General features: G+C 40.8%; 1 protein-coding gene across 1 annotated transcript in view; it reads left to right on the forward strand.

Moving 5' to 3' along the window:
- LOC109899452 (nuclear receptor-binding protein 2) overlaps positions 1 to 13,471 on the forward strand; it is a 49,948-nt gene extending 36,477 nt beyond the window's left edge. Inside the window, exons 10-17 of the mRNA XM_020494702.2 lie at positions 6,547 to 6,642; positions 6,848 to 6,980; positions 7,310 to 7,463; positions 7,654 to 7,789; positions 9,237 to 9,290; positions 9,493 to 9,556; positions 9,657 to 9,712; positions 9,817 to 13,471. Of these exons, the coding sequence (XP_020350291.1) occupies positions 6,547 to 6,642; positions 6,848 to 6,980; positions 7,310 to 7,463; positions 7,654 to 7,789; positions 9,237 to 9,290; positions 9,493 to 9,556; positions 9,657 to 9,712; positions 9,817 to 9,903 (780 nt within the window). The 3' untranslated portion in view covers positions 9,904 to 13,471. The remainder of the gene's footprint in view (positions 1 to 6,546; positions 6,643 to 6,847; positions 6,981 to 7,309; positions 7,464 to 7,653; positions 7,790 to 9,236; positions 9,291 to 9,492; positions 9,557 to 9,656; positions 9,713 to 9,816) is intronic.
- Positions 13,472 to 14,141: the final 670 nt, after the last annotated feature.

Below are 14,141 nucleotides of genomic sequence, written 5' to 3' on the forward strand. Positions count from 1 at the left end.
GTGGCAATAGTCGGGCGGGCGGGTGCAGGCAGCGAACAGGTGAAAAGCATGCATTTAGTTTTACTAGCGTTTAAGAGCAGTTGGAGGCCACGGAAGGAGTGTTATATTGCATTGAGCTCGTTTGGAGGTTAGTTAACACAGTGTCCAAAGAAGGGCCAGATGTATACAGAATGGTGTCGTCTGCGTAGAGGTGGATCAGGGAATCGGCCGCAGCAAGAGCGACATCGTTGATATATATATATATAGAGAGAAAAGAGTCGGCCCTAGAATTGAACCCTGTGGTACCCATATAGACTGCCAGAGGTCCGGACAACAGGCCCTCCGATTTGACACAATGAACTCAGTCTGCGAAGTAGTTGGTGAACCAGGCGAGGCAGTCATTTGAGAAACCAAGGCTATTGAGTCTGCCGATAAGAATACGGGGATTGACAGAGTCGAAAGCCTTGGCCAGGTCGATGAAGATGGCTGCACAGTACTGTCTTTTATCAATGGCGGTTATATCGTTTAGTACCTTGAGAGTGGCTGAGGTGCACCCATGACCAGCTCGGAAACCGGATTGCACAGCAGAGAAGGTACGGTGGGATTTCGAAATGGTCAGTGATCTGTTTATTAACATGGCTTTCAAAGACTTTAGAAAGGCAGGGCAGGATGGATATAGGTCTATAACAGTTTGGGTCTAGAGTGTCACCCCCTTTGAAGAGGGGGATGACCGCGGCAGCTTTCCAATCTTTAGGGATCTCGGACGATACGAAAGAGAGGTTGAACAGACTGGTAATAGGGGTTGCAACAATGACGGCAGATCATTTTAGAAAGAGAGAGTTCAGATTATCTAGCCCAGCTGATTTGTATGGGTCCAGGTTTTGCAGCTCTTTCAGAACATCTGCTATCTGGATTTGGGTGAAGGAGAAGCTGGAGAGGCTTGGGCAAGTAGCTGCGGGGGGTGCGGAGCTGTTGGTCGGGGTAGCCAGGAGGAAAGCCTGGCCAGCCGTAGAGAAATGTCTATTTACATTTTAGATTATCATGGCTTTATCAGTGGTGACCGTGTTACCTAGCCTCAGTGCAGTGGGCAGCTGGGAGGAGGTGCTCTTGTTCTCCATGGATTTTAGTCTCCCAAAACTTTTTGGAGTTAGAGCTACAGGATGCAAATTTCTTTTTGAAAAAGCTAGCCTTTGCTTTCCTGACTTCCCTGAACAGTTGCATATCGCGGGGACTATTCGATGCTATTGTAGTCCGCCACAGTATGTTTTTGTGCTGGTCAAGGGCAGTCAGGTCTGGAGTAAACCAAGGGCTATATCTGTTCTTAGTTTTACATTTTTTGAAAGGGGCATGCTTATTTAAGATAGTGAGGAAATTACTTTTAAAAGAACAACCAGGCATCCTCTACTGACGGGATGAGGTCAATATCCTTCCAGGATACCCAGGCCAGGTCGATTAGAAAGGCCTGCTCGCAGAAGTGTTTTAGGGAGCGTTTGACGGTGATGAGGGGTGGTCGTTTGACCGCGGACCCATAGCGGATGCAGGCAATGAGGCAGTGATCGCTGAGATCCTGATTGAAAACAGCAGAGGTGTATTTTGAAGGCAACTAGGTCAGGATAATATCTATGAGGGTGCCCATGTTGATGGATTTAGGGTTGTACCTGGTGGTTTCCTTGATAATTTGTGTGAGATTGAGGGCATCTAGCTTAGATTGTAGCACTGCTGGGGTGTTAAGCATATCCCAGTTTAGGTCACCTAACAGAACGAACTCTGAAGATAGATGGGGGGCAATTCACATATGGTGTCCAGGGCACAGCTGGGAGCTGAGGGGGGTCTGTAACAGGCGGGAACAGTTTGAGACTTATTTCTGGAGAGATTCGTTTTTAAAATTAGAAACTCAAACTGTTTGGGCATAGACCTGGAAAGTATGACAGAACTTTGCAAGCTATCTTTGCAGTAGATTGCAACTCCTCCCCCTTTGGCAGTTCTATCTTGACAGAAAATGTTGTAGTTGGGTATGGAAATTTCAGATTTTTTGGTGGCCTTCCTAAGCCTTCCTAAGACACGACAAGGACATCGGGGTTGGCGGAATGTGCTAAGGCAGTGAGTAAAACAAACTTAGGGAGGAGGCTTCTGCTGTTAACATGAAGCTGGATCCAGGGGCAGGCAGAAGGTCATACACAGGGTTCCAAAAAGGCAATAGTATAGGCAGAGAAAAGGCTACTAACGTCGTCCGGGAGATCAGGCAATAGGTTGATAACAGGAAATCGGATAGGCTAAAGTACAGGCAGGGAATAGGCAAAAGGCGTCGTTAGTGAGGCAGGAAAAAACAATCATACACAGGAGGAGTAAATTATGGGGAAAAACAGAGCTCCGAATAGAAGTGTGTCACGAAACAAACAATACCTCACAATGATGGGGTGCAGAGAACTGAACTAAATAGTGTGTGATAATGACATAAAGATGTATGAACAGGTGATTGGGATCTGGAGAGTGAGCTGCGTTCAGGGGATCTATGTGTTTGAGTGTGTGAGTTGGAAGCAGACAAGACAGGACTTGAAACACCATAATAGTGTTTTAAATTTTTTGGGGTAGTGCTCCCAGCCCCTGGCACACAACACTTGATTAAGTGGTGTTACAACCCACCATGTAATGTTGCAAAACATCTCAAGATGATGTGTTTCAATACTCCAGGAAAGTTAAGGTTTCATCTCCTTGAAGTTGGTGGCAGTTCAGTTGCCACTAGTTTTGGTGTTACAAAGCACTTCATTTTAAAAGTATAGTAGAGCCTAATAGGTCATTTTTATATTGTCATAATTAATAGGTTGAGAAAATACCTTTTAGCTACAGAATATCTCACCACCATGCGTTTCAATCTCCCCTCTCTCCTTCATTCCTTTCTCCAGCGTGCAGAGAGGGGTGGTCAACAGTTTAAAGAAATATGTTTTGTTGTGAAAACATGTTGCTATCAATGTTCCCGAACAGATTTCACTTGGTTTTCCAAATGAAGCACTGGCTAGCTGCAGGAACAGGGTTGGAGAGACCATGGCATACAGAGTTTGGGCAGAATATCACCTGTCATGCAGTGAGAGGCTGCATGCTCCTCAAACAGTGGTTTATGCATGTGGTGAAATAACCGGAGAAGCCAACCAGCCAGATTGCAGATTGAAAAACGACCAGTGGGAAAGCAGCCTCCATTCGCTATCCGGATTGCATACGGATGACATGTATTTTCCCCCTGATCCTGTTCCTGCCCATTTGATAATAGGCCATCCTAAATCTCAACTAATTGTACATATTAGTAAAGACAATATTAAACTGAGATCAGAACAGCGTGTTTAGCCTGAGGCAAGGAACAGAGCGCAAGCTTTTTTTTGCTACTTTCTTAAGTCATCAATAGCCTATAGTCGCATCATGTAGGTCATATATGTTTTGATTTCTAAGATATTCTAAGGTTTGTATCATTCACAACTAAAGTTGACAAATAATTCTAAATCTTGCGTATAGGACCTGTTTCAAATGATCACTTTTATGCTCAACATAGCCACTTCATATGCACACTCACTCCAGAATGGAACCAATATCTTTTCTATTTTATTTAGTTAATGACTAAAAAAACTGTTAAATCCCCTTGGATTGATGAGGCATTGAAAAATGGTATGGTTTAGAGAGATGAGGTAAAGAGTATGACAAATAAGTCTGGCAGTGCAACCGATTGGCAGTCGTACTGCAACTTGAGTAATCATGTGACTAAACTGAATAAAAATAAGAAACTATACTACGAAACAAAAATAAATAATATAAGTGACAGTCAAAATCTTTGGAGCACTTTAAATGACATTTTGGGCAAAAAGGAAAACTCAGCTCCATCGTTCATTGAATCAGATGGCTCATTCATCACAAAACCAACTGATATTGCAAACTACTTAAATTATTTTTTCACTTGTAGGATTAGCAAACTTAGACATTACATGCCAGCAACAAACTCTGACATTACACATCCAAGTATATCTGACAAAATTATGAAAGACAAGCATTTTAATTTTGAATTCCATAAAGTGAGAGTGGAAGAGGTAAAAATGATTGTTGTCTATCAACAATGACAAGCCACCGGGGTCTGACAACTTGGATGGAAAATTACTGAGGATAATAGTGGATGATATTGCCACTCCTATTTGCCATATCTTCAATTTAAGCCTACTAGAAATTGTTTGCCCTCAGGCCCAGAGGGAAGCAAAAGTCATTCCGCTACCTAAGAATAGTAAAGCCCCCTTTCCTGTCTCAAATAGCCATCCAATCATCCTGTTACCAACCCTTTGTAAACTTTTAGTAAAAATTGTGTTTGACCAGATACAATGCTAATTTACAGTAAACAAATTGACAACAGACTTTCAGCATGCTCTTAGGGAAGGACACTCGATAAGCACAGCACTTACACAAATGACTGATGATTGACTGAGAGAAATGTATGATAAAAAGATTGTGTGGGCTGTTTTGTTAGACTTTATCGATAATAGTCTGCTGATGGAAAAACGTATGTGTTATGGCTTTACACCCCCTGCTATATTGTGGATAAAGAGTTACCTGTCCATCAGAACACAAAGGGTGTTCTTTAATGGAAGCATCTCCACATAATCCAGGTAGAATCACGAATTCCCCGGGGCAGCTGTCTAGGCCCCTTACTTTTTGAGTAAAGCCAGTGTGTCTATGTATGTGGAAGACTCAACACTATACACGTCAGCTACTACAGCGACGGAAATGACTGAAACACTTAACAAAGAGCTGCAGTTAGTTTCAGAATGGGTGGCAAGGAATAAGTTAGATAAAAAATATAACAAATTAAAAGCATTGTATTTGGGACAAATCATTCACTAAACCTCAACTAAATCTTGTAATGAATAATGTGGAAATTGAGCAAGTTGAGGTGACTAAACTGCTTGGAGTAACCCTGGATTGTAAACTGTCATGGTCAAAACATATTGATACAAGAGTATCTTTTAATTTTATTTAACCTTTATTTAACTGCGCAAGTCAGTTCAGAACAAATTCTTATTTACAATGGCAACTACCCCAGGCCAAACCCATACAATTGTGGACCGCCCTATGGGACTCCCAATCACCCCAATCACAGCCGGATTTAATGCAGCCTGGATACGAACCAGGGACTGCAGTGACACCTCTTGCACTGAGATGCAGTGCCTTAGAGCGCTGCGCCACTCGGGCAGCTAAGATGGGGAGAAGTCTCTCCATAATAAAGTGCTGCTCTGCCTTAACAGCACTATCAACAAGGCAGGTCCTACAGGCCCTAGTTGTGTTGCACCTGGACTACTGTTCAGTCATATGGTCAGGTGCCACAAAGAGGGGATTAGGAAAATTGCAATTGGCTCAGAACAGGGCAGCACGGCTGGCCCCTGGATGTACACAGAGAGCGAACATTAATAATATGCATGTCAATCTCACCTGGCTCAAAGTAAAGTACAGATTTACTTCATCATTACTTGTATTTTTGAGAGGTATTGACATGTTGCACCGAGCTGTCTGTTTGAACTACTGGCACACAGCTCCGGCACCCATGCATACCCCACAATATATGCCACCAGGTCTCTTCACAGTCCCCAAGTCCAGAACAGACTATGGGAGGCACACAGTACTACACAGAGTCATGACTACATGGAACTCTATTCCACATCAAGCAACTCACGCAAGCTTTAAAATTATATTTAAAAAACAGATAAAATACACCTTATGGAACAGCGGGGACTGTGAAGAGACACATGCATACACACACGCGATCACATACGCACTATACACACACATGAATTTTGTGTTGTAGATATGTGGTAATAGAGTAGTGGCGTGAGGGCACACACTTAATGTGTTGTGAATGTATTGTAATGTTCTATAAATTAAACTGTCTTAATTTGTTCTATAAACTGTCATAATTTGGCTGGACCCCAGGAAGACTAGCTGCTGCCTTAACAGCAGCTAATGGGGATGCATAATAAATACTAATATCATAATGTTTCTATATACCTGCCTAAAATGAATAATTAATTTATTGTGATGGTGTATATTAAATTGATTTATTCCACTTTTTTAAAATATAGATGTTCCAAAGGCGCACATCGGCAGCTTGTATGTGGGGAGGGCAGGAGATGCTTAACGTGTTTATGTTCATTAACGGCCAATTACCATGAGTCCGGCAGTCTTTTGCGTGACAATAACCAGCTGACATTTCATGACCGCCACAGCCCTAATTGCATTGTCCTCTTTGTATCAAATCAAATCAAAATATATTTGTCACATGCGCCGAATACAACAGGTGTGGTAGACCTTACAGTGAAATGCTTACTTACAAGCCCTTAACCAACAATGCAGTTTTAAGAAAAATAAGAGTTAAGAAACGTATTTCCTAAATTAACTCAAGTAAAAAATTGAAGTTGTGTTCACATGTCCTATCTCAGTCTAACAGACTGTATACCAGCACACACCCAGAGGCCCTCACACTAAGGAGACCACATTAATATACCCATGTTCATTTCTTAATGGAATCTCTGTATTTACTTCTAGATGGCTGTCCTGGAAATACAGGCTAATGGAGATGCTGTTGTGTCCAAGGAGGCCATCACCAACGCAGGCCAGTCTCTGGAGGATCCCCTCATGAGAGTCAGTCTCACTCATGTTTCCATCCATGGCCCAAATATAGCAAAGCATCAAAATTGGCCAATGTGCAAAAACACATTTGATTAAAACCCACACCTTATGAAATCAAGTTTATTGAATGTACATTTTAAAGGATCCCAACACACAAATTAAACCCTAACTAATACACTACATAGCTCTGACCTTTGACCTCCATTCCCTCTTGCAGGAGTTTACTCAGTCGTGTGTGCGTCACGAGGCCAAGCAGCGTCCCACAGCCCACGACCTGCTCTTCCACCGCGTGCTGTTTGAGGTTCACTCCCTCAAGCTACTGGCTGCCCACTGCCTCATCAGCAACCAGTGTGAGTGTCTCCATCTCTGAAGCCCCCCATGCACATGGCATGCAATCTGTGGATTGACAACTGCCAATTTTTTTACAAGGAGTGGCATGATGGCACAAACAAAATGCAAAACAGGCTAGCCATTTGTGTGGGAGAGAGAATGTTTCCACATCTTATTTCCTTTTTGCTATGGGACAGCTGGAAAATACTGAAATCCTTCATTGGATTTTGTGGGATTTCTTTGAACGTCTGTTGTTACAATGGAAGTGGAAGCGTTTTTGATTTGATTTGCTATATGCCAAACTGGGGTGGCATCCATGTAACACTCCGTTACCCATCTCTCTTTGCAGACCTGCTGCCAGAGAACTGTGTGGAGGAGAAGACCAAGTCCTTTGACCCCAACGGTCTCATGGCAGAAATCAAACATGGCAACCGGCCTGGCGTTCAGCTCAAGTATTCCCATGTGTCTCCTTTGGAGCTGGACAAGTTCCTGGAGGACGTCAAGTAAGGGCTCATTCCATTCACCCATTGGGCTCTGGTCAAAAGTAGTGCACTATATAGGGAATACAGTGCAATTTAGGATGCAGCCTTATAAAGAGCTGCCTTGGTCATTGCCTCTTATGGGCTTTGTGTAGGGTGTCATTAAGAAATGGCCTTGTGGCCCCTGACATCATTCTGACTCATCCCTCTTTAGGAACGGGATATACCCCCTCATGAACTTTGCGTCGTCGCGGCCACACCCCGTCCCCCGTGCCCTATCCCTGTCCCACGAACAGGTGGAGACGGCGAAGTCCCCCACCCCTGAGCCCCAAGAGACAGAGAGCAGAAAGGTGTGTGTCTGTCTTTCTATTTGTTTGTGTGTGTTAAGCCCTATTTGGACAGGATTCATTTCACTGGCGGAGGTCTGGTAACGTAATTATGTAATTACGTAATAATTACAAAAAAGGTGTTGCTCATGATTTGAACAATAAAAAAATGGGATTCAATATATTGAACAAAGTGCTGCACATAGCCTATATATGAAGTTGATACAACTTTCACAGTGAATGATTTTATTTCTATGTTTTGTGCGTATTAATTTAATATTGCCGATGTAAAAATAAAACTTTTATGTAACCCTTGCTGTTAATAGATGGCAAAGCAGCATACAGCTTACCTAAACTTTTGGAAATGATAAGTTCACTTTCTCATTCAACGCCTTAAAACGCATCTCGAGTGCAATTGCACCGTTTAGCTCACGTCTGAAGGATGGGGGGGCATTTAGGACGTCTATTGTGGAATTAATTTATGATCACACTTCCTCAATTCAAATATTACGCCGACATGATATCAAAGATGGTTTGGTATGGTTTGAGTTGTCAGTGTAGACCTGTTATCGCCATTCCTAATTTACGAATTAGGAATGGGATATATGTTTGGAAAAAACGAATCCTGTCTGAATCATACTCAGGAATAACAGATGTTTTTTTGTGCTTATAATCTTAATGAATTAAACCCTGGCTGTTGATGAATTAGGCAACAGATGACAAAGCAGGGCATTCCCGGATTCCCCACTGAGCTAAACTTTTAGGAAATAGCAAGTTTATCATCCAAAAAATCATATCAAGCAAATACTGTCCAGACGCTCAAATTTTTATTAGGAGGGACGTCTACCGTGGATCGCTAAAATAATCATTATAATTACACTTTAAATATTATGAGGACACCTACAGTACCGGTCAAACGTTTGGACACACCTACTCATTCAAGAGTTTTTCTTTATTTTTTACTATGTTCTACATTGTAGAATAATAGGGAAGACATCAGAACTATGAAAGAACACATATGGAATCATGTATAAAAGTGTTAAACAAATCTATATATATTGTATATTTTAGATTATTCAAAGTAGCCACTGTTTGCCTTGATGACAGATTTGCACACTCTTGAAAAACCCTGGTATGAGTGGGTTCGTCAAAAACCTTTGACTGTTACTGTATATATTGGCAGCTAAGCACAAGTTATAATTGTAGTTTATTATCGTCTAGACATGATGATGAAATATCTTCATGTCTAGAATATAAAAACCTCCACTCCAGACTTCCATCGTAGACTCAATTGAATGAAAAAGAAAATAAAGAATCCTGTGCAATCTTCCTCTGAAATAATGCACATGCTGAGATAATGATTACATAACCGACGTCTGTAATAATACTAGTCCCGGGCTTTAAAGAGAATAGTGCATGTTAAAGTACGCTGATCACTCTAACTGATGGTTGGTCTGATGGTGTGTTGCAGGTGATTCAGATGCACTGTAACTTGGAGTCAAATGAAGAAGGGACCAAAACTCATGTGAGTTTGACTATAGTCTTCTTTTAAATAATGGTGTCAATGTGTACAACCCCTCCCCCCCATGTCACGTGGCCTTTTGGAGTTACTATAACATGACATAACATCGCTATTTTAAAAAATCCATTCTGATCCTTATTGCATTTGGGGGATAAGCATATTCTGTGTTGACAAAATATATTCCTCTATCCTGTCCTCTCCTTAGCTCTCTCTGTTTCTTAAGATGGACGACAAGCTCCATCGACAACTTAGCTGTGACATCCTTCCGAGTGAGTTCTAATGGACACTTTCATATCCATTATTATGTTTATTTTAATTTTTTATACATATCGTGGTATGAGGCTGAACTATTTTGTATGAATCTTTCAGCTGACAGCTCCAAAGACCTTGCCAATGAACTTGTTCACTACGCCTTCATAAGTGAGGTAGGTATCCTTGTCGCCTAATGTTATTGCAAACGGCCATAGTCATTTGCAATAACCTGTAATGATCTAACCTCTAATCTCAAACCCTGTGTAACCCCATGCAGGAGGACTGTGGGAAGCTGGCAGGATTCCTTGAGGACGCGCTCACCAGACACAAGGGCAAAGCGCTGGCCTCTGGGATCACACAGTGAGAAGGGGCCTCTCCGGAAGCTGGCCCACAGAGAGGGGCCTCGAGCATTGACCACTCAAACAGAGCAAGACAGGGGCTAGAAGGCAGGATGACTCAGCCATGATCAGAGGGACTGGCTCCAGTGAGGGTTTGAAGGGTTGAGCCTGATGAGTGGTGATTGGGACTGGGCCTGATGATTGGTGGATCATCTCAAAGAGGGCTAGGAAAGGCCAGGACTGAGAGGGACTGAAAGCATCTCCGGTTGGATGACTCAGAGGCATCATGACTTGTCAAATCCATTTGAATTCAATCACTTTTTGACAACACCCCTTTTGATTTGAACAAAATCTGCCATACAGATTTAATAGTAAAATTGTAGAAGTGCTCCGAAAGTGACATTCAAGTGATAAAAGTGCTTTGAATGATTTTGCAAACTCCACCATACCATGAGACACCCATGTCTTCATCACTGGAAAATAGAATCAGTTGAGATGTATATCATTTAAATGAATACAAACAGGGTTGTCAAATATTTTATAATGTCTGGCAAAAATATAAAAACATTATACAAATGTTTTATTTTTTACCTTTAACGTCAATTATCTTTTCACATATGTTGTAACTTAGACCCTATTTTACATCATCTAAGGTTTTGTGTTATGCCGCCATTGGTTGAGACACAACATGCTCTTGAATAAATCAAAATCATATACACATATTTAGCAGATGTTATTGCGGGTGTAGTGAAATGCTTGTGTTCCTAGCTCCAACAGTGCAGTAGTATCTAACAATTCACAACTATGCACACAAATCTAATAGTAAAAGAATGGAATTAAGTAATATATAAATATTAGGATGAGCAATGTCGGAGTGGCATTAACTAAAATACAGTAGAATGGAATATATACATATGTAAACATGATTAAAGTGACTAGTGTGCCATTATTAAAGTGACCAGTGATTCCATGTCTATGTACATAGGGCAGCAGCCTCTAAGGTGCAGGGTGAGTGTCATGTTTTGGCAGAAAAATGTACTAAAATGGGAATAAAATGAAAATGTCAACTTTCAAATGGTACCACAAAGATCATCAGAGAATGTTGACTTGAATGGGAATATTTGTTGTTTTAAATCTTTCTGAAAATCTGTTCTTTCTGACCACTTCTTCCATGGGCAAACATGTATGGAAAGTTTTGTTTAAATCAAGAGATGCTGTCAAAAAGTGATTGAATTCAAATGGATTTACCCGGCTGTGTTCAGCTATCCCACAATGCAGTGGAAGATTGATAAGTCCCCTGCCTAAAAGGGCTGTAATGCCTTAAGATGTAATCATCCATAATGACACTACTATACTGTACTGCCAGTAGAGATGTTTCCAATGATGAATGGATGTAGTGCATTCAAGACAAACCAATAAAACAGCTATGTTTTTATGTTATTTTACAGTCTTCTAATTAATAGTTGATAACTCCAGAAATGTACACTTGGAAGTTGTTTTTGGAAAATAATCTATAAAACATTTTTTTTATTTTTTATAAATAGGCTCCCTAGCTCTTAGCAAATTTGATGACAAAGATGAGAACCGTCCAACATGCATGGTTAACATGCTAACACTTAAGTTAACTTCATTATTTTTGCTTAGTTCTATGAACAGTATTAGCGTTGCACAGACCTTTTTCTGTTGATGTTTTAATGGTGTATAATGGTCTTTTAAACACACTCGCAGCGCATTCTAACAGTGCTTTGCTAGGCTGAATGAATCTCCGTGCATTAGTAGTAACGAGCAATGAGGTGATGCTTCTCTTTTAGCCTGTAGTGCTCTTAAGGGTTTTCCCTGTGAAAGTGTTCTGTAAGCCAAAGACTTGCAAAGTGCCTGTGATGGCAACCCACTATGTACAAAACCCATAATACAAAACGCCACAGCAACATAACGCAACTTCAGAAATGACAAAAACTCCTGACAGTCAACGATTCAGTCTATTGGGTTGGTGTCAACAGAATGCTATACTTTTCATTTATTCTGAAAACTAGCTTGTGAATGTGTTGAGGGGCCACACCTTGTACCCTAGGAATGTCTAAATCCATTCTAGAAACTGGATCAGCTAAACACATAGAATATAGTCCACGCCGATTGAGCCATTTGAGAACGCGATTTTGAATGGAGGGTTTTGTTGAATAGTGAAGGGTTTCAAATAAATAAAGCCCATAATATATTTTTTTGAAAGCAATTAATTACTGTTCTACTAAATGATATAACTACTACAGTACACAACACACAAAAAACCATTATATACTTCTGGAGGTTGAAGATGAATTCTGCGTAAGGGTCCACAGATGTCTGATGCATTCTAAAGCAAGCAAAAGTCAATAATAGATCTATTGCAGTGGGATTTAGTAATTTATTGATTGCTTTAAAGTAAAAAATATATATATTAAAAATAACTTTTCTTAATCTTGAACAGTATACACTGAGTGTACAAAACAATAGGAGCACCTTCCTAATATTGAGTTGCACCCCCTTTTGCCCCTTAGAACTGCCTCAATTCGTTGGGACATGGATTCTACAAGGTGTCGAAAGCGTTCCACAGGGATGCTGGCTCATGTTGACTCCAAAGCTTCCCAGAGTTGTGTCAAGTTGGCTGGATCTCCCTTGGGTGGTGGACCATTCTTGAAACATATGGGAAGCTGTTGAGTGTGAAAAACGCAGCAGTGTTGCAGTTCTTAACAGACTTAAACCAGTGCACCTGGCACATACTACCATACCCCCATTCAAAGGCACTTAAATCTTTTATCTTGCCCATTCACCCTCTGAATGGCAGGCCCACATACACAATCCATGTCTCAGTTGTCTCAAGGCTTAAAAATCCTTCTTTAACCTGTCTCCTCCCCTTTATCTACACTGATTGAAGTGGATTTAACAGGTGACATCAATAAAGGATCATAACTTCCATCTGGATTCACCTGGTCAGTCTGTCATGGTGTTCCTATTGTTTTGTACACTCAGTGTATATTCTTCAGTATCTGCATCTGTTAACAATATGACGTTTTAGTTCTTATGCTCTCTGTAAATCTCTGGTCCTATTACAATTACACTCCTGTATAGATGTTGCATAATATGCTCATTGCTCTTAAAATGTCAAGCCTTTTATCAGCTAGTCTCTTGGGGAAAGCGCTTCTCCCAGTCATTTATCTATAGGATATGGTGTACATAAATATGTCGGTGTCTGTTCAAAGGTGTTTCCCTTGAGCAGAAGTATGAATGCTCGGAGTGGTGCTACTGTTGTCTAGTAGTCTGCAATGCATGTCTTAATAATAGCTCCAAACTGTTCAGACACTTCTTTTCCAAGATTGCCTTAGTCATTGACGGAGCTCCATTGACTGACTCCGGGGGGGAGAAAAATTCATGTTCAGACTAAGCAAAGCCCATTCATCCATTAGTCTTTTTCCGTAGCGATCACTTCTTTCTCCCGAGTCTGGATTCTGTTGTATGTCGGCTCTGTATTGTACTGGACGTGTTCTACTCATCCTTCTGTAAATATATTGTTCTGCAATGAATGACAATAAAACAATGTGATGTCACATCATGGTGAGACTGGGTTTACAGAGGCTTTTTTAATGTTATTGAATCTTGGGGTCCTGACTTATTAAAACAGTTTCACTTAAAGTTAGAATCCTTGTTGCTCAATTTTTGGACTTATAAATTAATGATATATACACATTGATTCTTGAAGAATATAACTTAAATGCCGTGTGAGCTTAGTTTAACTGTCGTACCCCATCAGAACCCAAAATACAAGCGTATTTTACTCCAATATTAATAAACAATGTAAATGTAAACAAATACTGTATAGCCTCAAAACATGCTTAAAACCATAGCGATATATATTTGGCTCCTGTTAAAACTCACGTTTTTGTATATCATGGATGGTCAGACCGAGGTATCCATACCTCTATGTCTATGAATTTGAGAGTTAGCATTTCTTCAGGCATTTCTTCAAGCTTTTTAGCAAAACTGAGGTGGGGTCAATGCTTTGTTATTGTTTCAACTACGGATTCAAGCTTTAATCTGTCTTGAATATGACAACAACAACAAATCAGCAGCACTACACTGTGTAATTCAATGCACCTGGCTACTTTTGTCAAAGAAAATGGGCAAAAAAACATTAAACAAAACCTGGCTACCCTGAACTGTGCATGAACATCATCGGCCCGGTTTCCCAAAAGCATCTTAAGGCTAAACCCTCTGACAGACAGCGCCTGTG

The sequence above is a fragment of the Oncorhynchus kisutch genome, linkage group LG11 (genome assembly GCF_002021735.2).
Source record: "Oncorhynchus kisutch isolate 150728-3 linkage group LG11, Okis_V2, whole genome shotgun sequence".
Lineage (NCBI taxonomy): Eukaryota > Metazoa > Chordata > Actinopteri > Salmoniformes > Salmonidae > Oncorhynchus > Oncorhynchus kisutch.